At 41.8% G+C, this 25,927-nt stretch overlaps 1 protein-coding gene and 1 long non-coding RNA gene across 24 annotated transcripts in view; both read left to right on the forward strand.

The window, feature by feature from the left end:
* The window catches only part of NCKAP5 (NCK associated protein 5), a 762,731-nt gene that overhangs the window by 252,706 nt on the left and 484,098 nt on the right, over positions 1-25,927 (forward strand). For 2 of the 23 annotated variants that reach the window (XM_072984311.2, XM_078377096.1), the window contains exon 1: positions 11,493-11,630. The exons of 20 other annotated variants lie outside the window; for them this stretch is intronic. Coding sequence is in view for 1 of the 3 variants with exons in the window: in XM_072984301.2 (XP_072840402.2) it covers positions 11,974-12,092 (119 nt within the window). In the remaining 2 variants the exon portion in view is untranslated. Of the gene's footprint in view, positions 1-11,492; positions 11,631-11,868; positions 12,093-25,927 lie in introns of those variants that run through there. One more of the 23 variants, XM_072984301.2, reaches the window with a different exon arrangement.
* On the forward strand, positions 5,739-6,191 carry LOC144583435 (uncharacterized). Its single transcript, XR_013537198.1, has 2 exons — positions 5,739-5,872; positions 5,963-6,191. It is a non-coding gene; the product is annotated as an uncharacterized LOC144583435 (long non-coding RNA).

The raw sequence follows: 25,927 nt of genomic DNA on the forward strand, positions 1-25,927 counted from the left end.
CAGATTAGCATACAGTTTTTATAAGGCATATTCAAAGTATTTCTGCATTGCAAAGCACACAGCAACTGTGTTTGTCCCAGCCCTGAGTGCTTTTGAGTAAACAGTGTCTCAGGATTTCTGAGAACAGGCTCCTGACCAGAGATGGGCACGAACCATCGGTTTGGCAGTTCAGCCTGGTTGGTTTACCACTGCAACAGGTGCTTGGTGGTTTGTCCCACCACCCCCTCCAGTGGACACCCACTCAGAAGCCTGGAAGAGGCGAGGCAGGGAAGCCAGGATACTGCTTATTAGTGGATGGCCACTGGAGGAGACAGGGCGCTAAATCGCCAAATACCTGGTTGTGGTTGTAAACAAATCACTGAACCAGCAGTTACTCAGACCAGAAGCACATTGTCCCACATTCATAAAATTGAGTTTTTTTGAAGAACTGAATAATCCATGCTTTCCAATCACCCCTATAAAGTCCTTGCTAAATTGTTTTCTGCCACTTGAGTATGTAGTTCCTACTACCTGAGCATTATGTAATTCATAAGAGCATACCTGTCTTCATGGTTGATTGTCAGGTTTTGGACTATGAGGAAACTTGCTTCTTAGTTTTGTTTTGTTTTTGCCCTGGATGCATCTGGCACTGAGTGAGAGCAAATATTGGTAGGGAACCTAGTTACGGCAAAGAGTTAAGATGTGATCGTAAACATGCAGGGATAGATCAATTTTGGAAAATTAAGCAGAGGCCACTTTATTTTTCTATCTTTTCACAAAGATGTAGCAGCAAAGCTGGGTAATCTGGAGGGAGGAATCAGGCAGGAATAGAAATCTGTTGCCAAGTGGTTTGAAACTTTGGGGAAAGTGCTACAGAGAGTGGGTAAAGTTGTAGAATAAGTTTATCTTTTACCTGCTCTTGCCTCTGTTGCTTGATAGGCAGCTTGGGAAAGACACAAAAGCAAACTGGGACTAATTTTGGAATCTGATGTTAGAGATAAAGGCAAACCATAATTGAACAAACCAGGATTCATAACACACCATGGCTGGAAATTGGTCTTTGTTGTCAAAAATAAGTCATAGTTGTCTTGCCTCTGTGGGTTCTGACATTCAGAAAAAGCACAATTAGGCTAAAGAGATCCTGGTATGCCTTTTGGTGTGGACACGGACACTGACCTTCTGATATGTGTTATCTGCTTTTTGAGCCTTTTTGTACCAACAGTTACACTTTGATAGACGAATAAAGTGCACTGTCTAAAGTGCGTTGGTGCACATAGACCACCATACTGTATAAAGTATATCACAGTTTAGGAAGTATGACTATGACATTGTACTGAGTGGCATTTGCTGTGCTGATAATATCTAGCCATAACATCTGTGCTTGTTTAATTGTAGCGTGCACATTTTGTTATTAGAAGTTTTTTGCCCCAATTCTGATATTAAGTAAACATATTCCATGGAAGTAGCTGTCTTAATAGGACTTCAGCTTTCCTTTAGGTGTCTTGTATGTCATTACTATCGGAAATAAGACTTGTATTTCTCCTTTCTTTCCTGTAGTCAACAGGTGGCCTGAGCTATTTATGAAGCACAATATTCAATCAAGATTTTCCTCTGTTCTGTTTCACAGCTTTCCATTTCTCTGTTCCCAGCACAGCTGAACCACACAAAATAAGAGCAGAGCTATAGTTACATGGTAGAACTCTAATAGGGTCAAGTACACTCTGAGTCATGTGGACATAACAAAAGTTAATTGCACAATGGAAACTTGAGGGATTTTTTTTCTTGGAGAATGATTATCTTGTAAGATGGCAAGGAGAGAGGAAAAGTGGGAGAACAATTTCAGAATATTGCACTGGGCTTGCACATTGTTTTGGTTTGCATCTGGAATTCCTAAAATAATTAGAATTACCCACAGTATCTCTGCCATAATGAAACAAATGGTTGTATTCCAGTCCTTAGAGGTGATCTGTTACTTATGCATTTTTTTTAAAAAAAAATCCAAAATAATTTACACAAACGTGTTAGAGGGTGGAAGTCCATACATAGTGTATATATCACGACTATGCAAACATTATTAAAATGGTTGCATAGTTCTCTTTAGATATTATAGCATGTTTTTAAAAGCAGTATATACTATAATTTTAAAAAAATTATCCAGAGTTTTTGAAATCCTGAGAGGAAAAGAAAATCATTTTCTCTTATTGAACCAAAAATATTTTATCTGTTCTACACAGAGGTCCTCCAGGCCTACTGCTGTGCCATCTTTGCAGTAACAAATAGTTTTTTCCCCAATTTCCTTAAGCTGAGTTGTCTTGTAAGGCCCTTGGCCCCTGTTGCTTGTTCCTTTCAATGTTAAGTTCCTTTCAGTTTTAAGTATTTCCTATAGAGATATTCAGACCTTCCATTAATGAAGAGTTGATGTGCTGTAATGGCACTAAGCAGGTCCATTTTACAGACACTACCAAAACCAAGAATAGTTTACTTTGTTAACTAAAGAAAAACATTGCAGGTACTCCAGTTATCAGACTACTACTCCAAACACTACCCAGCATAGCCAACAGTGAATAGTGAGGGCAGTTGCAGTTTGACATCTGATTGCCTAGCCTTTTCCAGGATGTAGTAGGTACAATATATTATCATAAAGCCACCCTGACTGAATGCAGCCATAATTTTCTCCCTATTAAGCTTCATTAAATGAGTCACACAACAGCTTTTCTGTTATTTTGGCCAAAATCAATTTTTGACTAAAGGCTTTATCTTTCAGAAAGTATGAGCAAGGTCACCTTTGGCATAAGGTCTATTGATAATATGACAACGCTTCATTTTAGTGATATTAAGTCACAGTTTTAGTGTATTTTGCATTCAGTTCCAAACAATAATGTTTATTGACTGAGGACGAAGGAAATTATATTATACAATTGTTATAATCACAGGTCAGTAGCTTGTACACAACTTCATTGTGTAAATGTTCTTGGTGGGTTATTTCTGCATTTGCATCTAGGTGTCTGAGATAGTCCTTTGTTGAACTGGGAAGGGGGTTATTTTGCTTCCTTACTGATATTCTGGGAACTATGTTTCTGTTTTCACAGAATAAAGGAATATCTGACATTCCTTCGCTACTTCCAGCTCACTGTTACGTGCATTATAAACTTTTCTAGGGATAGGTATCCTCCTCATTGGCGAGGAGAGAGACGTGTTAATACCTCTAAGTCCCTCATTTATTTATTTATTTTAACAAATTCTTTAAAAAAATAAACATGTAAACCTGACTATCTGCCTAGATTTAATCTTTTCATCTCTCCCCCACCCCTGGGTATTCCAGCATGATGAATATACACAAGTATGAATTTTGTTGTCATGTTCAGGATTTTTACACATACAGTGGACCCTCGACTTACAGAATTAATATGTACTGGAACGGTGGCTGCAGGTCGATAAGTCTGTAGGTCGAGGCTCCATTTACCTACAATGCATTGAAAACCGATTAATCCGTAAATGGCCGTTTTTGTTCCATTTTGGGTTTTTTTTTCCAGTCTGTAGGTCTATTCTCTGGCTGCAAGTTGAACCTAAATTTTGCTGCCAGAGAAGTCTGTAATTCAAAAAGTATGTAACTGGAGCTGTCTGTAATTCGAGGGTCCACTGTATGGCATTTGTCATCACAATACAATAAGCTGCAGTTATTTCCCAAATGTTCTTCGCTGCTTCTTGTTGTTGCTCGGAAATATTTTTTGTGGTTATTTTGAGATCTTTAACTGGTGGTATCAGATGTAAAGTATTATAGAGATCAGTCTTCCCCATGCAAACCAGGGGCCTACACACCCAGTTTTCCTCACCTCCATGCACTCATGCTGAATATAACAGGGTTCTCTGGGGAATGGAAGGTATGCATATCATATCTCCATTAAGCCTGCTTTTGTTGTTGTTGAGTTCTGCTTTGCGTAGCATGATAGGGTGAGGATGGAGCTGGATGAATGGGGACACAAGACTGGAAAGACACACAGATAACTTGGTTTTTTAAACAAAATTAAAGAAATTTGTTCTACATGGAACTCCCTCTCAAACGAATATGAAAAGTGTATAGCCCTATACACATTAAAATGAATATGAAATGTGTATAGCCCTTCATGGATTGCTGCCTTGTCGTGGCAAAGGGGCTTGAGTAATTCAGAGAAGCTATGGGCTATGCCGTGCAGGGGTGCCCAAAACAGACAGGTCATAGTGGAGAGTTCTGACTAAATACGATCCACCTGGAGAAGGAACTGGCAAGTATCTTTGCCAAGAAAACCCCATGAACAGAAACAAAAGGCTAAAAGATATGATACTGGGAGATGAGCCCCTCAGGTCAGAAGGCGTCCAACATGCTACCGGGGAAGAGCGGAGGACAAGTACAAGTAGCTCCAGAGCTAATGAGGTGGTTGGGCCAAAGCCGAAAGGATGCTCACCTGCGGACGAGCCTGAAAGTGAAAGGAATGTCTGATGCTGCAAAGAAAAATACTGCAAAGGAACTTGGAATGTAAGATCTATGAACCTTGGGAAGCTGGATGTGGTCAAACAGGAGATGGCAAGAATAAACATTGACATCCTGGGCATCAGTGAACTAAAATGGATGGGAATGGGTGAATTCAATTCAGACAAATATCATATCTACTATTGTGGGCAAGAATCCCATAGAAGAAATGGAGTAGCCCTGATAGTCAACAAAAGAGTGGGAAAAGCTGTACTGGGATACAATCTCAAAAATGATAGAATGATTTCAATATGATTCCAAGGCAGACCTTTCAACATCACAATAATCCAAGTTTATGCACCAACCACTGATGCTGAAGAGGTTGAAACTGACCAGTTCTATGAAAACTTACAACACGTTCTAGAATTGACACCAAAGAAATATGTTCTCATTGTAGCGGACTGGAATGCTAAAGTAGGGAATCAGGAGATAAAAGGAACAACAGGTGAGTTTGGCCTTGGAGTTCAAAACGAAGAAGGCAAAGGCTAATAGAATTTTGCCATGAGAGTAGTCCACCACGACTAGATAGGCGGGATATAAATTAAATAAATAATAATAATAATAATAATAATAATGAGAACAAGCTGGTCATCAAAAACACTCTTTTCCAACAACACAAGAGGCGACTCTACTCATTGACATCACCAAATGGGCAATACCGAAATCAGATTGATTATACTCGTTGCAGCCAAAGATGGAGAAGCTCTATAAAGTCAGCAAAAACAAGACCTGGAGCTGATTGTGGCTCTGATTATCAGCTTCTTATAGCAAAATGCAAGCTTAAACTGAAGAAAGTAGGAAAAACCAATGGACTAGTCAGGTATAATCTAAACCAAATCCCTTTTGAATACACAGTGGAAGTGAAGAACAGGTTTAAGGAACTAGACTTGGTGGACAAAGTGCCTGAAGAACTATTGATGGAGGCTCGTAACATTGTCCAGGAGACAGCAACAAAAACCATCCCAAAGAAAAGGAAATGCAAGAAGCAAAGTGGCTGTCCAATGAGGCCTTAGAAATAGCAGAGAGGAGAAGGGAAACAAAATGCAAGGGAGATAGGGAAAGTTACAGAAAATTGAATGAGGACTTCCAAAGAATAGCAAGGAGAGACAAGAGGGCCTTCTTAAATGAACAATGCAAAGAAATAGAGGAAAATAACAGAAAAGGAAAAACCAGAGATGTGTTCAGGAAAATAGGAGATATTAAAGGAACATTTTGTGCAAAGATGGACATGATAAAGGACAAAAATGGTAGGGACCTTACAGAAGCAGAAGACATCAATAAGACATGGCAAGAATATACATAGGAATTATACCAGAAAGATCCAAATGCCCTGGACAACTCAACAAGATAGTGTAGCTGCTCATCTTGAGTCAGACATCCTGGAGAGTGAAGTCAAGTGGGCCTTAGAAAGCCTGGCTAACAACAAGGCCAGTGGAGGTGATGGCATTCCAGTTGAACTATTTAACATCTTAAAAGATGATGCTGTTAAGGTGCTACATTCAATACGCCAACAAATTTGGAAAACTCAGCAGTGGACAGAGGATTGGAAAAGATCAGTCTACCTCCCAATCCCAAAGAAGGGCAGTGCCAAAGAATGCTCCAACTACCGTACAATTGCACTAATTTCACATGCTAGCAAGATTATGCTCAAAATCCTACAAGGTAGGCTTCAGTAGTATGTGGATCGGGAACTCCCAGATGTACAAACTGGATTTCGAAGGGGCATCTGCTGGATTATGGAGAAAGCCAGAATTCCAGAAAAACATCTACTGCTTCATTGACTACACAAAAGCCTTTGACTGTGTGGACCACAGCAGACTATGGCAAGTTCTTAAAGAAATGGGAGTACCTGACCACCTTATCCATCTCCTGAGAAATCTATATGTGGGATAGGAAGCAACAGTTAGAAGTGGACATGGAAACACTGATTGGTTCAAAATTGGGAAAGGAGTACGACAAGGCTGTATATTGTCTCCCTGCTTATTTAACTTATATGCAGAATACATCATGCAAAAGGCTGGACTGGAGGAATCCCAAACCGGAATTAAGATTGCCAGAAGAAATATCAACAACCTCAGATATGCAGATGGCACCACTCTGATGGCAGAAAGTGAGGAGGAATTAAAGAACCTCTTAATGAGGGTGAAAGAGGAGCATGCCAAAAATGGTCTGAAGCTCAACATCAAAAAAACTAAGATCATGGCCACTGGTCCCATCACCTCCTGGCAAATAGAAAGGGTAGATCTGGAGGCAGTGACAGATTTACTTTCTTGGGCTTCATGATCACTGCAGATGGTGACAGCAGCCACAAAATTAAGAGATGCCTGCTTTTTGGGAGGAAAGCGATGACAAACCTGGACAGCATATTAAAAAGCGGAGACATCACCTTGCCGACAAAAGTCCACATAGTCAAAGCTATGGTTTTTCCAGTAGCAATGTATGGAAGTGAGAGCTGGACCATAAAGAAGACTGACCACTGAAGAATTGATGCTTTTGAATTGTGGTGCTGGAGTAGACTCTTGAGAATCCCCTGGACTGCAAGGAGAACAAACCTATCCATTCTAAAGGAAATGAACCTTGAGTGCTCACTGGAATGGGAGATCCTGAAGCTGAAGCTCTAATACTTTGGCCATCTCATGAAAAAATTCCCTGGAAAAGACCCTGATGTTAGGAAAGTATGAAGGCAAGAGGAGAAGGGGACGATAGAGGACGAGATGGTTGGACAGTGTCATCAAAGCTACCAACATGAATTTGACCCAACTCCAGGAGGCAGTGGAAGATAGGCGGGCCTGGCGTGCTGTGATCCATAGGGTCACGAAAAGTCGGACATGACTAAACAACAACATAGCTTTATGTGTCACATTCACAGGTCTTTAGCCTATGGATGTTTGTGCATTTCTCAACCTTTCCTTGAATTTTTGCCTGATAGATTAACTAGGAGGCATCCTTCAGTCTCGAGATACTATGGTAACGTGCTCTGAACAGAGGTCTTGGAACAGTGTCTAGTGTGGTTGAGAAGGCCAATTTGAGAGTGATAATCCTTTCCACACTGAAGACAAATGCAATCTGTACCATTTTGAAGAGACACTTGTTCAGCCGGCTGATGCCTGATAGATTACCGAGTCCCATTTCAAAAACATTTGGAATCTTCCATAGAAAATTTCTGTGTGCATGGTGCTCCACAGCTTTTTTTCCCATTTCATTCTAGGCTTCCTACATTCCCTTTGACATGCTTATTATGTAAAACACTACATCCTTGTGCAGTTCTTTACCGCTTTTAAATCATTGTCTATTGGGATTTCTGGGTTGTCAGTACAATACCTTTGCTAGAAAGTTCATGAGTGTTCCTTTGCTACACATGATCACCAGAGTGTTTGAAGTTTATGGATTGCATTACCATTAAGTTTTAGAAGATGTAGCCATGTTAGTTTGTGCTGACATATCAGGCCAAAACAAAATAAAAAAAGAAGACAAAACTGTTATAACACCTTAAAGATGAACTGTTATATTTATTGTGAGCTTTTGTGGAAAAGTCCACTTTCTCAGACATAAAAGTGGGGCTACATGACAAATGCATTTATAGACATTACAATTAATGACACTTTTCTTCTCTAACCAAAATGGATGTCAGAACACATCAAGTAAAGCCATACAAAAAATGGTCAAATACAGCAGGATTTTGTTCTCCGGCATGAAATTGAAAAGACCAAGGCCTCTTTTTTCATTGTGAACTTCAGCTGTATCATCGCTCTTCCTCAATGACGAAGAATGTATTATAACATCATGGCACCCTGTACAAAAAAAAAGTGTCAGCTACTGAAAGATGTCACTTCTGCACAACAGCAAAAAGAATACCCCTCCCCCAGCTCAAGCAGCTGGAGTAGAATCCATTTCATCAAAGTATTTTAACACAAATGTCTTGTATTTTGCACAAAATCTAAATGTTCACAAAATGCAAGTGAACATTTGCATCCCTAGTGGTTATCTATGCAGTATATTGCTACTGTGATATATTCCACAATACACTCTAGGCAGGACTCTCCCTGTCTTCTTATATTTCCCACAGGTCTCTAAGACACACGTTCTACACTAATATGAAGTATAAGAAGGCAATCTCTGAACTTGAACAAGCGGAGGGGCAAGCCTAAAAACTGCCCTCTGGATACTGAACTTCAGATCAACACAATTTTCTTCATGCTTCTGATGCCTGTCTCCCAAAGTTTGAGTTGGTTTAACCATATAGTGAGCTATTGTATACAAATGACTCATCACACCACAAGGAACAATCTGGGTGGCTTCTACAAGGCACCAGCATTGAGACCTTTCTCTTTCAATTGACATTGGGTGGTTTAGGGTATAATCAAAAGTACAGAGTTGTTTTAACTCATTTTCACCATTCTTGTTAAAAATGTGTATTTTCTATCTGTTTCCAAATATGCAGAGAAATGTGGAATGCAAACTGTGTTTCAGTCTGTACATATGCTTGTAAGTTTTTTTGTCAGCAACAGATGCTGAGATCCTTTGCAGAATTCAACCCAAAACAAGTATCTGTATATGGACTGTCCAACTGCATGCTTCAGAGGGTAAAAAGTCTCTTGCTAGTACGTGTGTGTATGCTTAGATGTGAGTGTGCATTTCCACATGTTGCTCATGTATATATACACCAGAATCATGTTAGTAACACTTGTTGACATAACTTGATCAGTGAAACTTTCAGCATTGACTTGGTGTAAGTTAAGAAGTTGGTATAAACTTTTCTTGTTGTGTACCCATTGTGTAACTCTATATATGATAGGAATGGCCTGCTCTGATGTCTTAGGTTGTGGGAGTTTGTTGCTGAAAGCTACGTTGATGGAGTTATGCAGCACAACCACAGCTTTTTTTTGGGGGGGGGGAGGAACAAGGATCCCATTAAACTGGGTGTGCGTGCGCACAACTCCGCTTCCCTCTGTGCAGCTCTTCCTTCTCTGCGCAGCTATTGCATTAGGTTCCAGTTGTGATGGAATCCAGCGCGGGGGGGGGCAGAGACGTGCACACATGCAGGGGCGAAGCCGTACGCACAAGAGGGGGAGCCTGTCCCAGCGGGGCTGAAAATTAGAGGGTACATGGGGGGTGGGTAATGTGAAACGACTTTCCAAGTGGCCTTGCACAGTCCCAGGGCATCCCCAGAAAAAGGGAAGGGTAAACCATTTCTGAGCATTCTCTCTCTGGAAAACTCTGAAAAGGGTTGCCGTAAGTCAGAATTGACTTGACAGCACATGGCTATTTTTACTATAGCTCCACGGATGTGTTTCTAAGAAAAGGTTAGATCCAGGCTCTGCCTTCCATTAGTGGAAGGATTCTGCCCATCGAAAGAACTTTCTCATGATTTTCAGGGATCTTCTCTCCACCATAGCTTAGGCCATTAAGCAAGGTCTCCTGACTCTCTATGTGGTACTATCAGTAGGTATCAGTAGTCCAATTAATGTTGCCATCATAATACGCCCATTTTCTGGGTCTGAGTTAAATGCCATTTAATGTAATGCCATTCAATGGAATGTTTACATTTGATGTAAACATGCATAGGATTGCATGGACCATTTCCTTCCAATGGGAACTTACAGGTGACTCTTCCCCAAGCATCAGGCCCACCTTGCTTGAGGCTTGCTCAGTACAGTATTTTGAAACCCAGCAATAAACTGTCAGCTCTGCCACATCTCCTCTGCCCTGCATCTGCAGCATCTTTTCTTTCAACCAAAGCTTCATGGCTTAATACTTGCAGCTGTTTTTGGTTAGCTTACTTACAAGTGAATCAGGTGGGCAGGATTAAATTGCTACCCCATGTCGTTTTCTGGGGCTGGCATTGTCCATCTCCTCCTTCTCAATAATAATAATAATAATAATAATAATAATAATAATAATAATAATAATAATAATGATGATGATGATGATGATGATGATGATGATGAAGAAGAAGAAGAAGAAGAAGAAGAAGAAGAAGAAGAAGAAGAAGAAGAAGAAGAAGAAGAAGAAGAAGAAGAAGAAGAAGAAGAAGAAGGCCAGGAGGGCATCATTCACCCTTGCTTGGTCATCCAAATGAGATGGAGGCGATGTAATTGTTGATTTAATTAGAAAGGCGCATTTTAACTGAGGGACCCCTGGCCGGGGGGGGGGGGGGGGCAGAAGTTCTGTTTGTTTGGTTTTTGTTTTTGTGGTGTGACTTCATGAGACATACAGAGAAGAGAGGGAGGGACGGAAAGAGGGAATTTTGCACGTGGTCTCGCTCTCTCCCCGGATCCTGCTCGCCTCACGCTTGACAGGCACCCGAGTTCCCAGCACACAATAGCAGTTTTCCGCGGACAGCCCCCCCCCGTCCGCCCCACCACCCGCCTCCCCTCCCCTCCCCGCATCTCCCTCCCTCCCCCCCCCCCGACTTCCCTAACCCCTGCTGCAGGCACAGATTTGTCAGAGCCATTCAGTTGAGACTGATTATGATTGCAGCAGATGGGCTGGATTTGACAGCCCCGATCCTAAGCAGTTTCTTAAGGGCTGGGGGAATTAATAGGCCCCAGCGCCGCCGAGCCCGCTCAGACCCCGAGAGGGAGCAGGAAAGAGCAGAGGCGGCGGAGGCGACGAAGGCAGCCGTCCTCGCCGCCGCAGCCCGTCACCTTGCGTCCCTTCCAAGCGCTCCTGCGGCCGCCCTCCTCCTCCACCACCTCCCCGGCCCGCAGCCCGTGCCCTTTCGCCAGCCCGAGGCTGCCGCCGAGCCGGCCCTCCTCCCTCAGCCCATGAGAAGCGTCGGCCCTGCCGCAGCCCGACAGGGAGCGCCAGGAAGAGACAGCCCGGCGGCACCACAACAAAGCGGAAGAAGCGGCGGCGGCGGCGGCGGCAGCCGTCCTTCCAGCCGTGTGAAGAAAGCGAACGGGCGGCGGTGGGAGCTGCTGCTGCTGGAGGAGGAGGAGCGGCGCTCACGGATGCTCAGGGGTTCCCCGGTGGCGGCGGCGGCGGCGGCGGCGGCGCGGCCATGGGAAGTTTAAGGACTCGGGGGCCGCCGCCGTCCTCCTCCTCCGGCGGCTCCTGGGCAGCCCCCGGCGGCCCCCTGGGATTGTAGAGGCCCCGCCCCTGCCGTGTGCTCCCTGCTGCAGAATGCCACTCCGCAGAGCAGGTAAGGAAGGAGCCGCCAACGCCGGGCGCCGGCTGGGCCCTCCCTTCGCCGGGCTCCCCCTTAGACTAGTCGGGCTGCCGGCGCTCCCTCACCTGCCCGCCTGCCTCTCTTTCTCCGCCAGTTCTGGACGGGACCCCGCCCTCGCGCGCGCGTCGCCGTGGTCCACCCCCCCCCCCTTTTCCTTCCTTCCCCACTTTCCCGCCCTGGTGTCTCCTCCCCTTCGCGCCCGGGTTGAGGGCAACGTGGAGAAGGAGACGCCGGGGGGGGGGGGCGAACCCGTGCGCCTCGGAGGAGAGAACTCGTGGAGGGAAGCAAGATGGAAGAGCGGCCGGCGGGCAGATAGATGCGCCGACGGGCCGGCGAGCCTGCATACTATAGGGAGCGTGTGCGCGATGCTGGCTTGCGCTCCTCACGCGCGCTAAGGCCACCTCGACGCCGCTCGCCCAAGGGCACGAGGGCAAGGTGGGCACGCCGACACCCGTGCGCGAGGGAGGCCGTGCAAACTTGCCACGGCCAATAGGACCTCGGGTGTACTCCACGTGCAGGCTTTATTTGCGTGGGGCGGATAACCTTCCTAGCGGAGGCGTTTGGGAGACCCTGGTGATGATGTGCACGTGCGCCCAGAGCGCGCTCTCCCCCCCCCCCCCCCCGTTTCGGCTTCCCCTCCTCTGTAGGAGGCAGTTCTTCTTGGTCGGTTCATTCAGAAGAGAGAACGCGTGATCTGTGACTCTGGGGGGCCTCGCGCGCCTCCGTGGAGCAGCCGTCCAGGCAGTTGGATCAATAGAAAGGCCCATATACAGTATACAGTATATCTATTTAGCGAAGACGGGGAAGATCTGGGCAGCCTGTGCAGGACTTGCTTGTCATTGAGCATTAGCGGGGCTGGCAATGCAGGCAAGGGGAATGGCAATCAGACAGCTGCTACATAGCACTTTGGGGAATCAGGATTAAGCAGAGTGGCCTTGTTAATTTCTGAAGGGGAGGGGCAGCGAAGTCTAAGGAGACACTTGTCTCTTGTCAACTGGCTTCTGTTGATCTTGGCCCTTCAAGTCCCGGCTGCTGTCACCGCCTTCCAACTTTCTGCTGTTCTCTTAGGCGCAGCCCCACTGGGTCTCCCTCCCTTGCCCTTTCTTCTCTTTTTTTCTTTCTCAGCTCTTGCTGCCTGACCATGGGATTCCCTGCTCCTTCTTGGCAAATCCTTTCTGCCCCTTCTGGCTTTGGCTCCTGATCCCCACTCTTTTCCTGCCACTCTCCTTGCCTTTTCTGCTCTTCTCATTTTCCTTTTCTTTCTGCCCTCCCGGTTCCGCTGTCCCATCTGCTGCCGCCCCTCTTTGGTCGCTCCTCCTTTTTTGCTGCTGTTGCTGAGGAGGGGAGCTGTGCAATTGTGTGCCCTGTTGCTACTGGCAACTGCATGTACCAAATTGCTATGCATCCATAAGCAGCTTAATTCTGATTGATGGCAGAGAAATATGATCTTTTTAGGGTGATGGGGAGGGGGGGAGAGGATGCCTCTGTTTGTCTGAGAGAGAAAGTGTGTAAGTGTGATTATATATTGTTTGATTTGGAGTTTTAATCTTGGGGGTTAATCCTATGGGCTTCCTACTTGTGATCTGGCTAGTCTCTCACAATTGTTGGTGTGGTTGCAACAGAACTTTGTTGCTGTTCTTCATTATCTATGCTTCTGTTGGTTAAGATAAATGAAGCTTTTCAAGCAAATTTACTTCTGTGATTGGGACTGACAGTGACCTATCCTACTGACCCAGAAGGATTGTTGAAAGCTCATTGGTAGCAATTTGTGAAGAAACCCATTCACTGCAGATAATAGAAATATTAATTTATTTCATTCTACCCTCTCTTTGTTTATCCCTCTTCAATTTATGTTAGAAATTAGTTACTTTAACTTTTTCCAAAGAGGGATGATGGGGTATCAAAGGGAAGAATCCCTTATTTTCTCTCTGTTTGTGGTTATTTTGATTAATAATGGGACTGTCAGCTGGCCTACTCAATCTGTAAGCACTTTTTGGTAAGTGTGTGTGGGGGGAACTGAGCAGCAGTTTCTGAATATTGCAGTGGTTTGAGGGTATTAAAAACAACTAAGAGTGCAAGAAGATGCCTAGTTACTGTCTTACGAAAGTTCACAACTTCTGGGGAATTCAGCCCAAACCAAGTGAGGTATTCTACTTGACTGTGTGGTGAACTTTGTGCATTGCAAACATTGTGTGAGGTATTCATGAGCCAGTTGGTTGGGGTGCTGAAGGTGCAACTGTAACTTCATATGGGTTTGTATTACAGATCTGACAGACAAATTTTGTGAATCGGTGTTGTCATGAAAATGTATCGCATGGTTTGGGAGCTACTGTACATTTCATACTAAAGGAAAAGAGTCCAAATGCAAAAAGAAAGAAAGAAAGAAAGAAAGAAAGAAAGAAAGAAAGAAAGAAAGAAAGAAAGAAAGAAAGAAAGAAAGAAAGAAAGAAAGAAAGAAAGAGTTATTTCATAGTAGATGCAACATTTCATTGACGTGGATAGGAATGCAAAGTTTGAATTGTGCATCAGTTCTGCCCACAAGTACACTTCAGTGTAAATTATAGTGATACTTGTAAAACAGATACAGTTTAATTGCATATGATTAAGAACCTGATCTTGAATTTTTAAAAAAATGGGGCTTGGAAAGATATATTTATGAAAGTGTCATCATGAATGAAAGTGAGTTATCATGCTTTCCTTGAAATAATTTCCTTCCTGTCGACCAGAGCAATAAGCAGCATGTCATATTTGATGTGCCAGTACCAGCATCCAAGTCCATCAGCACATAATGTTTCCATCAAATCATTTGCTTACACTAGCTATTCATATGGAATGAGAAATTCTGCTCTTGTTATTTAGGTTGATTTCAGTTGAGACTCTTACCATGCAAACAAATAGTTTGGGTTGCTAGCCATATTCAGTTTTTTGAAAGTATCTCAAGTTTTTCCCTACCACCAATAGGAAGAAATTTGAAAATTAAGGAATACTCATATTAAGAGATGAAGCAGAATTCTCATTCATCCTTGTTCCTTCATTTATGCTTGTTTGCAGAAGTGAGCTACTTACCATTTCCCCCCATTTTCAGTGACTTCTCTTCCTTGTTGTTCAAGAATGCCCAAACGTTAGCATATTAACAAAACTCAACTGATAGCAAGGAAATATGGATACGTAGTTCTCTGATGGAAGATACCTGCACAAATAACTTAGTTCATTTATATTTTATGTTCTTTTCCATTCTGGAACTCATACAGTTGGCAAGACTAGAAGCTTTGTGTAGGAAATGTATTGTGCTAAGAGAACCTTTGACAAGTCTGCTCAATCTCACATCACTCACAACTAAAGTGAGGGAGAACCTGTACTCTTGCAGTGAAGGTTGGCTTGTGAATATCTGAAGTAGAAAGAGGTGGGTTTTCTGGAACTTACTTGTCCATAAGATAGCTTTGGGGAAAGGCAGGTCCTCTTTGGAGAGATACTTGAAAGTTTGATAGTTTTTGGCTGAGAACTCCTGTGAAGGCTACCTTGATGAACTAAGTGTCCTCCATTCCAAGTGTGCCAGATCTTCTGAAGTGTCTTCCTCCTAAACATTGCCTTTTGGGGGGAAATAGCTCAGAACAGCAGGTTTACTAGCTTCTGGCTCCTCAGTTGGATTGCTCTGCTAGCTTATCTGGTACTCAGTGAAGACTACCCTGTTCTTCTTCCTTTCCTTCCCCTTCCTTAATTATGCAGCATCAACAATGGCAAGAGGAGGGAGTAAGAGGAGGAGAAAAGAATTGGGGAGTTTGTGTAATTAAGACCCACTCTGACATAACTCATTTAAGGTGCCAGAACTCTTCTGTTTTTTAAAGTATACGTATTTGGAAGAGCCAGATTTTGAAAGGAAGCTGCCCCCTCAGTCCACAAGTAGTGAAAAAGAAGCTTAATGTATTCTCAAAGGCTTTCAGGGCCAGGATCTGATTGATGGCAGTTGTAGGTATTTCAGGCTGTTTCAGAACATGGCCAAACAGCCCAAAAAAACCTACATCAGCCATCGGAAGCTTAAAAGTTCAAATCTTTTGACTATCTCAATTATATTAGAATTTCTACTCAAATGGAGACAGTGTTATAGCCCAACGTTTTGTTACAGTAGCATTTTCTTTCTTTATACTATTTATACCTTGCCTTTACACCAGAAATAGCACTCAGGATAGCTTACAAACTTCTTAAAAGAACAAAAACAGATAAAACCACCTCAAAAATCATTAAAGAAATCCACCAGCCCCAGTGTAAAATAAGCAAGTACATTAAAAACAATTAAAATGCACAAAGAATACAATTAAACCAATAGCATGGGCTGAGTTATACATCTCTATGTCCAGTGTGTGCTACTCTAAAAAGATGTGTTTGTATTCCCTTCTTAAAATCAGTCAAAGTGGAAATTCTGAAGGGAGTGCATTCCATAGTTTGGGGGCCACAAAGGAGAAGGTCCTCTCCTGCATCTTTTCTAGGCAGGCCTCTGAGACTATTGGTATTTTTAAGAGGGGCTCTCCTGAAAACCTTATTATCTGGATAGGCTTCTAATGAGATACTGTAGATGGTCCTTTAGATCAATGGTCCCCAACCTTGGGCCTCCAGATGTTCTTGGACTACGACTCCCAGAAGCCTTCACCCTTCACCACTACCTCTGCTGGCCAGGATTTCTGGGAGTTGAAGTCCAAGAACATCTGGAGGCCCAAGGTTGGGACCACTGCTTTAGATAGCATGTTGCTTGATGAATAGCTCAGTGAGTTAGGTATCTGGCTAGGGAACTAAAGGTTGACAGTTCAGTTCCCCACTTTGCATCCCAGAATGGCAAGCCTATGTAGCCTTGGACAAGTTGTACAGTCCTAGGAAACCCCCAGAAGAAGGGAATGGTAAACCATTCTAAGTACTCTACCTAGAAAACCATGGAAAGGGTCACTAGAAGTCAGAAACGACAGCACACAATTGTTAGATAGTGTGAAGGGGCTGTCACATGTGCACCTGGTGGTCCATCTGTTCCCACCCCATACAGCTGTTTAGAGTCCTCAGACTGAGCTGGGTCAGCTGGCCTGAGGGGGAGGAGGTCAAGGCAGATGGGGCAGATAAAGGAGGCCCTGGAGTAAACTGGGTATTTGTGTGTGTGTTTGGAATTGGAGATGAGGGACATCCAACACCAGCAGGGTAGGAGGATGTGGATGCCTCAGGGACCAAGGAGGAAGATGATGCCTGAGAAGAGCTAGAGCAGGAGTTTAATGATGGAGGAATGCTGGACAAGGGTCCTTGTGTAGATCTGGGTTCCGTACGGGCAAGGCAGAGAATGTGGTCTGTTTGACCCCATCCCTCATTAGATGCCAGCAGACAGAGACAGCCTGTGGCATCTGTGGTGGGCAAGTTGGGCCCTACTCCCACCCAGAGGCAGCACTGGAGTAAAAAAAAAAAAGGCAATGGGAGCATCAATGCAGCTTTCAGCTGTAGCTGCACCTGCAGCAACAGCCAACCCCAGGGAAGAGGGGAGAGTAACTGGGACAAGACTCATAAGCTCTCCTTGCTCAGAGAATCCACCTTTGGTGCCCCTTGGAAGCCCTCCCCAAATGTGACTAAAGACCTGTGGGTCCCAGTGGAGTTTACTTAGGGAGTGGACAGGACTGAATCGTCATGGGGGCAAGTGCTGTCCTCTGGGAGACTCAACAGAGTGGAGGGAACTCCTGGTCCCAATATTATTGTACCCTGTCCTTTTGGTTTTAGAAACCCTGTTGTCGACCCAGAAGACTGTCTTGACTGTATGAACATGGACGAGGGTTTTCACACTGCCCCCACACTTGGGGTGCACGGATAGCTAGATAAGCAGTTGCCAAAATTACATCACCATGGCCTTTCCCAATATCAGAGTCTAAGTCACAAGTAGTCTGATGAAGCTTGTTGGCAAAACCCATAGCAGATTGCTCACAATGAGCATCCGCTGCTTCCTTAGTACTGTAGTGAGGTACTTGCATACAGTAGTTCAGAAAAGCATTGCTGATCCTCTGTGCAGGGACACAGGAGTAGCAGTGACATAGGTTTCCTTAGTGATCTTTGCCTCTGCAGCACACTTTTTCAGATGAATTATGGCAAGTCTATAGTAAGAATCATCCCAAGCTGTCCTCCATTAGAAGATGAAATATGCATCATCACCACCACCATCATCTTAGAACTACAGAGCTGGAAGGGTCACTATGGATCATCAGGTCACTTATCTTCCAGAGGCATGATTTAGACAAATGGTTGTAGTGAAGTAATCACATTTGCAAACAAGGCCATGCTTGCAAGTAATCATACTTGCAGACAAAGAGACTGTGCATAGTGCCTTGCATGTTGCCTTTGAAAATGACCAGGAAAATGACAATTACTTTAGAATATTGATAATTGGGACCAAGTGCTAACCTAGCTGACTTTTTAATCTCTGCTGTTTTAAGTCTTGATTTTTGTGCTGTATAATTTTGATGGAACTTACAGAGCAATTGGCTTCTCAAATCCCTACTGATTCAGTAGGTCTGCTGTGCTGTGACTTAGTATGCTAGTCAGCAGGATTTCAGCCATTCTGTTAGGAGTTGACATATAATGGCATGTGTTTAATTAACAAATTAAATAAATAAATGTTCCACTTGTACAGTTCTGTACATACTTGTCTCCTTAAGTCACAAGCCATAACAAGTTAGTACAGGATGTTTCCCATACACACAAAAATGGAAATGGAATAATGTGTGTTTGGGGGCATGAAATTTAATAAGCTTCTGCTTTGAGCAGCAGCATGATATATCATATGTTGCTTGCATCTTCCAGAATGAATATTTCACTTTTATTTCCTCAGAAACTTGTGTTATAATTAACTGTAATTTTGGCAAAGCATCACAGCAGTATTGTTTTCATAGCTGTGTTTACAGAGAACTAGCATAAGATATCACAAGATTTGCAGTAATTAAATATCTTGATTGCTTGAATACACGTAAACTCTTCCCAGTTCAGTACTCAAGGTCAGTACTATTTAAGAGACAAACAAGGTATTGCTGAAGTCATGGGGGTTGCTGTATCTGATTTTTTTTCCTAATGACATATATTAATATATAGTGGCTGAAATCCTGCTGCTTAGCAAATAAGTTGCACTAGAGTAGGCCCATTGAAATCAATTAGGGTTTTGGTGAGTCAGTTCCTCTGTAAGTTCCGTTGTTTCAAATGGGCCTACTTTAGTTGTGATGTACTATATTAAGGGAGTAAGAGGAGCTGACTCGCCAAATCCCCACTGATTCAGTAGGCTTGCTCTAGTGCTAGTTGCAGAAGCAACAGGATTTCAGCCAGCACATGGCAAGACATAATGGCACAATCTGTTATTTGTGTATGAATAAACACAGACTAGTAGCAACTTTTGTTTCTCTTAATCATAGAATCATAGAAATGTGCAGCTGAAAGCATTACGAAGCGTTGTCCTAGTGCAAGAAATACCTTGCTTTAATTTTGTATCTGGAAGGGTTGTGTTAATCAAGTTGTTACTCCCAACTCAAGTAGACACACTTATACAAACAGAGATTTCACAAGATTTGATTATTCAGCGGCTAGAATCCTGTTGCACAAATTCACACTGTGCATCTCAGATGACACCATCATCCATGGCTGTTTTGAGGGAATTAAATGTTTCCTGTTCGCCCCCACCAGGTGCTGGGAATCCCTTTCACAAATGATACATCTTTCAATTTGCATGTTGCAAAGTTGCAGAGCAGGTTTCCGGCCAATGGTTCCACATTTTTTTTGAACTGTTAGTTACAAACAGATCAATATTTGATACTCATTAATCAATCTGATGGAAGTCAGCTTTCCACTAAGCTCCTGTGCTTATAAAATGAATTGTTGGATAATAAGTTACCATATTGAGTTCTGTGACAACAACTGCAATTGTTCCCTTTGTAAGCTGGTTTATTTAGCATTAATACTGTTTCTGTTTTATTGGTATTATGTGCTTTAAAATAACTTGCAGCTGTTGACAAGCTTATGAATTAGGGACCTTTCAAAGGTCCTTTCTTTAGCAGTCTTGCATCAAATAAATCATTTATGCATTCCTATTAGAGGAAGATGACCCATCTTTAGATTTTTGATTGACTAGAATGATGAAACAGTTTAGGAATCAAAAAATGGATTATTTGGGTAGTACTTTCCCTCACTTTAGTGGTGAATTACAGATTGAAATTAAACCAAAAATGGTTCATTGCACAACCTACATTATACATAGTTTGCTAGAGCTCTTTTGGTTTCTTCCATTAGCTTACACTGTGCTTGTCAGAAGCCTTGTGAAATTCATATTGTGCTCTTCTACACTGATTTCTTCTTTTTTTCACAATTAAATTTTGAGGCATAGCATTTTCATATTTGATGTATTGCATTTCCAAGCTTTATATTTAGGTTATTTGATTGTACATAAATAAGCTTGTGTAAATGTGCAAAAGCAGAAATTGATTTAATAAACTACTTTATTTGAATAAAATGGGTCTATATTTATGCATTATATATTATATATACCACAGATATCTATATATAATATATCTTCATATGTGGTATGTGTGTATTGCAGTTGTTTACTATTATTACTTCTAATAAATTGTCATTGCTGTTTAGTTTTCTCAAACGTAGCTTGGATAAATGTAGCTTGGAACTATGTGTTCCAAGTTAAAAATGTACAGTTTAAACAGGATGCAATTTAATTTTTTAAAAGTCATTGTTGTGTTTATATCCTATTTTCAGTATGTGCTGCTATCTCTTTCTTCCGCCCTTCCCACAGCCATTTGATCCTTACATATTAATTTTTTAAATAGTTGTACATGCCATTTACAATAAATATTTTGAAACTCATGGTAATGTCCTTGTTCTAACGTTTTCAAACCTTTAAGTTGGAAGGGAACACTTTTTATGTGAATTACAAAAAGTGGTGACTGTATATATAAATGGACAGCAGAAAAATTTAAAAATTAGTACAAGTATAGATCTCTCTTAATGAACATGAAGATGCAGCTATCATGGGACATTTTGACTAGATTATAGCAAAAGGCATTGTTGGAAATGTTTGATATGTGAGACCTTTGCTTGACAGTAGTTTAGTAGTTTACTTGAAATGATTACACTTTGGGGACTTGTATTTGCCAGCCATTATTGCATTTTAATTCCACTTTTATTCAGAAATCGAGGTTAGGAGGTCAACTAAAATTACTGTGGGATGTCAGATGTTACAACACACATTTTCAAAGCAAGTATGTTATATTTGGTAATAATCAAGCATTCCTTTTCCTAGAACTTGGTTGCAATTCTGATTTTGTCGATGATGTCATTTCTGCTTTTTAACATTGAATAAGGAAATTAAGACAAACATTAATGTAGCATGGACACTGGCACATTTGTCTTGGCCTCAAAGCCCATTGATACTTAAGCCAGATCTTAGAAATGCATGTAGAAACATATTATGACATTTGCAATGCTCACCACTGAAGGTGCGTGTTTCTCCATTCATACTTTGCTTCAGATGCTCTTCTAATATGGTTGGAAGTAGGAGAGCAAAGTACTACAATATTTTTGTTCATTTGCTTTTATCTTTGGTGTGTGTTTCTTGAACTGTCCTTTATGTTAAGTCTTGCTTACTGGCCTGAAATCCAGTGTAATGCAGGGTGGTATATAAATCTTTTAAATAAATAAACAGATGAAATTGAAGTGTTTTTGAACTGTTTCTGGATTGGTATTAGTCACCATCCAGTTGGATAGTTCTGCTGAGATAACTTCTGTAAGTAGAACTTGGAGGAGCGGATCGTTCCCTTCACCTGAACATACATTTCCCACATCTTGTAGGACTGGGAAATCTTCTAGATCTGGTTTTGGGGAGGTAGGGAGTGCTACTAGGTGAAGCAAGGAGTGTTGCAGAAACAGGTGCCCACTTGTGTGATGCTGAATCTTAAAACATCCGCTGTTGAAACCTCTCGACAATTCTGTAAGTCATCTTTCAGTTATGTGTACTTTGAAAAAGGCTACATTTGTTGTTTAAGTAACTCCTTAGTGAGATCAGTATCCCTGTGGATTACAGTTTTAGCTGCAGTTAAAAATAAAGCATAAATGGAAACATGAACTGCTGACGTAATTACTGTGAAATGCTTTGAACATTCCACAACATATTATAAATGCTAAGTGGTATAGTTCTGCAAGTAAGGCAGCTTTCTCATAATGCTTTTGGGAGTATATAGAAGTAAGCTTCCTCTGTGCTGTAACAGGCAGTAATTGAGCACAGGGATGGGAAAGCTGTGATACTACAGGTAATATTAAACCCCAGTAATCTCTGTCCATTATACGTGTTTGGGTCTGGTGGGAGTTGTTCAAGAACATCTGGAGGGATGCATAGTCTGATCTCTGATTTGTCATAGTTTAAATTGCTCTTTCCTAGACATAGTATAGCTACTTAAAGGCAGGTAACCTGAGTTGTCCTACCCAGCAGTCATTTAGATAGAAAACCAATGTAGGTGGGCAATGCCTGGTTACCTGTACACAGTTGTAAATTACAGCTGGAGAAGTGGGAGTCTGTTCTGCAGGTTTTCACAATCTTGGTTTGAGGGTGATGGTGGTGGTTTCCATCTTTTAAGATCTGTTCAGCTGTCATCAACATGCTTAGAGATGTCTGAGTAGCCCCTCCCCTTTCTGTCATAACTTCCTCCTTGTGGAGAGCAGTGTGGCCAGAAAGGAGAAACTCCTTCTCATAGTGTGTTCTATCCATTATGAAGAATCCAGGCTTTCAAGGATTTCTCTGTCCTGTAGTCCCTACATGCGATCATGATCTCTTCCTCTTCAGGTATGTAGCTCTCTATGTAGGGAAATTGCCAATGGAAATAGAAGCTTTAGGTGCTCTTCTTTAAGTATTCCTGAGATTCAAGAAAAGACTAAATAAGGCTCTAATGAATAAGACTTTTTCCTTCTGAAAAAGGGAGCTTAAAGGGATGCTGTCATCCTGTGTGTTCCTTCTCATTTTCATCTGCTAGTTTATCAACTTCTTACCAAGAGGACTTAACCAGCGTTTGGTGAGGACTTGTTAGTTTACTTCTTGTCCCATGTTAGGATTTGCTACTTGACTTCTTCCCCATCCCTCCTTTTCCTTTTCTTATTACAAAATCAAATATTTCTTAGTACTGCCTGCAAACTTAAAACTAAGACAAGAACATAGATCCAGGACCATGTCCAACCATCTAACCATAGAATTTACTGGTTCTTTGTTCATACAGGAGCAACAACAAAACCAAGTTATATCACTGTGCTGTTATGTAGTATTTTTGTGGTAGAAATGCTATTAATACGTTGTTGGCTTCATGAAGGAAGCCAACACTTATTTTAAGTGAAAATGCTTGGCAATTGTAGTAAAAACACCTCAACAAAAAAAAAGTGCATGAACAGTTGTCTGTCTTCTGCTGATTTTGAACCCCATAATCCAACCTTGCAGTGCCCTTGAAATATGGTTATATTTGATTATCTCTGAGTTTGCAGTTCAGTGGATTTCCATAATAAGGGATACAGAACAGCCATCCAGAATACCTTTTTTTTTTCCAAATTTGCTCCTCAAATATGGTTCTCTGTTTATTTCATTATACCACTGTCCACTGTTACTTGGGGAATGCAAGCAAATGACATTAAACTGGATAGAATCTGCCTCTTTCTTTCTTTCTTTCTTTCTTTCTTTCTTTCTTTCTTTCTTTCTTTCTTTCTTTCTTTCTTTCTTTCTTTCTTTCTTTCTTTCTTTCTTTCTTTCTTTATTTATTTATTTATTTATTTATTTATTTATTTATTTATTTATTTATTTGCTATGTGTCACAAATGGCTGCTGTTTTTGTATCCCAGCAGAGAAATATCATTCCTTTCCCTCTAACTCAGTTGTTGTTTTCTAGGCCTGTAAAGAAATGTCTTCCTTTTGTATCTGTTCACTTAGTGCTGTTGTTTTTCCTCAGGTAGACATCTTTTATGTGCCTGACAAATGCAGGCGCAGGGAGCTAATGAGTCTCTGGAACACTGAAGTGAATGGTTAACCTTTGTCGACAGGGAGTCTTGAGAACTCTGTGAGTGGTTATATGCAACAAAACACACATTGTTTATAAATCCACTCACATGTTCAGATCTGATTGAGCAAGACTATAGAAAACAATACCAACATTTATTGAAATATATCTATGGTCATCACAGTATCAGCAAAGTTTTAAAGTACTTTTTGGAAAAACACTTTTCCTTTGATTTAAGTGAGGTTGTCTAAGAACAACCTACCACATGTTTTGTATACTTTAATCCTTAACATTGTTTTTCCAGTTAATCTCAGGGTTCCGTTTTTCAGATTAACTCTCTCCAGGACAAACTGGAAAGGTTGAAAGCTGCAGGAAAGGAGGAAGATCAAATACGAGCTGGGTTGACTCCCTAAAGAAAGCCAGAGGCTTGATCTTGCAAGAACTGAGCAGTGCTGTTGAGGACAGAATATTTTGGAGATCCAGATAAGTTGAGGACAACTTGATTTATGAACTGCTGGATAGCTCAGTGGTTTAGGCATCTGCCTGTGGAGCCAGAGGTTTCGAGTTCAGTTCCCCACTGTGCCTCCCTGAAAGGGGCTGGACTCAACCATATGTAGAGTCTCTTCCAGCTCTGCTGTTCAAAGATCTAAATGCACCACCATGTATCAGATCCTTTAAACAATGCACTAGCAGCCAGTGCATTGTTTAAGTGGAGACAACTGGGTTAATGAAGGACGTTCTTCCAATTCAAATAGCAGTTCCAAGGAATAATTTTCATCAGAAGCAGAGCATAGGAAGAAGAGTTAAATGTCTCTTCCCACTGACTGTGAGCACAGTTGTTATCAGCTTCACTAACAATTTCTGTTTTATTGGTGTTTTTTTTTTTAACAAAAAGCATGCTAATTAAAAAAATAAGTAGGGTAGTATAACGTAGTAGAGTGGTTCCCAACATTGGGTCCCCAGATTTCTTGGACTAATACCTCCAGAAGCCTTCACCACTAGCTCTGCTGGCCAAGATTTCTGGGAGCTGCAGACTGATAACATCTGGGGACCCAACAAATGCTGCTGAAAGAGCATAACAAGTCACTGTGAGAAGAACCTCTATGGACCTATCCAGACAGTGCATTTGTTCTCTTACCTGCGCTCCCATTGTGTGCTGACCATCTCGGCATTTTCTCCCTTGTCCTGATGACTTGAGTTTCAGATTTGTGCAAATAGTGACAAACAATGCCCCAATACCTGCTTTTCACATTTTTTGTGAAAAGTGACCACCAGAAGGTGTTTTCTTTTTTTGTTTCACTTTATTCTGATACAGAGTTCAGGCTTCAACACTCTGGCGTATCCTACATTACACCAAGGAGTGATTTGATCTCCTCCGCCTCCTGCCATCCACATAACACATTCTTGGGGCAGACTCACCTGTAAAAAACAATTGGGAGAAAGTCAGCCAGTTACTTCCTGACTAAGTAAGATCATGAGGCCAGCTCCACATTCTGTTTGTTAAGGGGAAAGTGGTCAAAGTGATATTGAACTGGGACACCCTTCAGCACTAGTTAGCATTGCAAGTGATGAGGAATGCTTTTAGTTGCAGTTCAACATCTTCTTGAGGGTTTCCGTTTGTCCTGCCCATCATTAAAATTCTGTACTCCCAATTTTTGCACTGATTTAGAACACCTCAACTATTCTTCCTTCTAAGAGCATATGATGGAGTAAATCTGAGTCTTCACACAGTCCCTCTTCCATGTGGACTTTTGATGCAGAATGAGGCCAGTAAATGTTTTTCTCCTAACTTGTGATCCCTGGTGAGGCCTCACATCTTTTGAGGCAGAAAGGTTAATGTTTTCATTCTCTTCTATTGATAAATGTTTGCTCTTGCTTGCTAATAAAAATTTTGCTTCTAACTTATCACTTTCAGTAATGTCTTGTCTTTTTGTGGTAGAGAGGAAAGTCCTCTCCAGTGGGAGCTGGTAGGCAAGTTAACATGTTTGGCAGTCTTTTATTGGTGGAGGAGTCTGTTGTTGAGTTTGTGGGGGTGGCAATGCTTAGAGGAGAGGTAATTAAATAAATGAAGGCCGTACTGAAAGCTTTGGGAGAAGAGCTGGATCCACAGTGTATTGTCTGTTGCCGAAAGGGTTTGGTCTATAGTGAATCTTTTTTATTTTATTTTATTTTATTTTATTTTATTTTATTTTATTTTATTTTATTTTATTTTATTTATTTATTTATTTATTTATT

The sequence above is a fragment of the Pogona vitticeps genome, chromosome 1 (assembly GCF_051106095.1).
Source record: "Pogona vitticeps strain Pit_001003342236 chromosome 1, PviZW2.1, whole genome shotgun sequence".
Taxonomy (NCBI): Eukaryota; Metazoa; Chordata; class Lepidosauria; order Squamata; family Agamidae; genus Pogona; species Pogona vitticeps.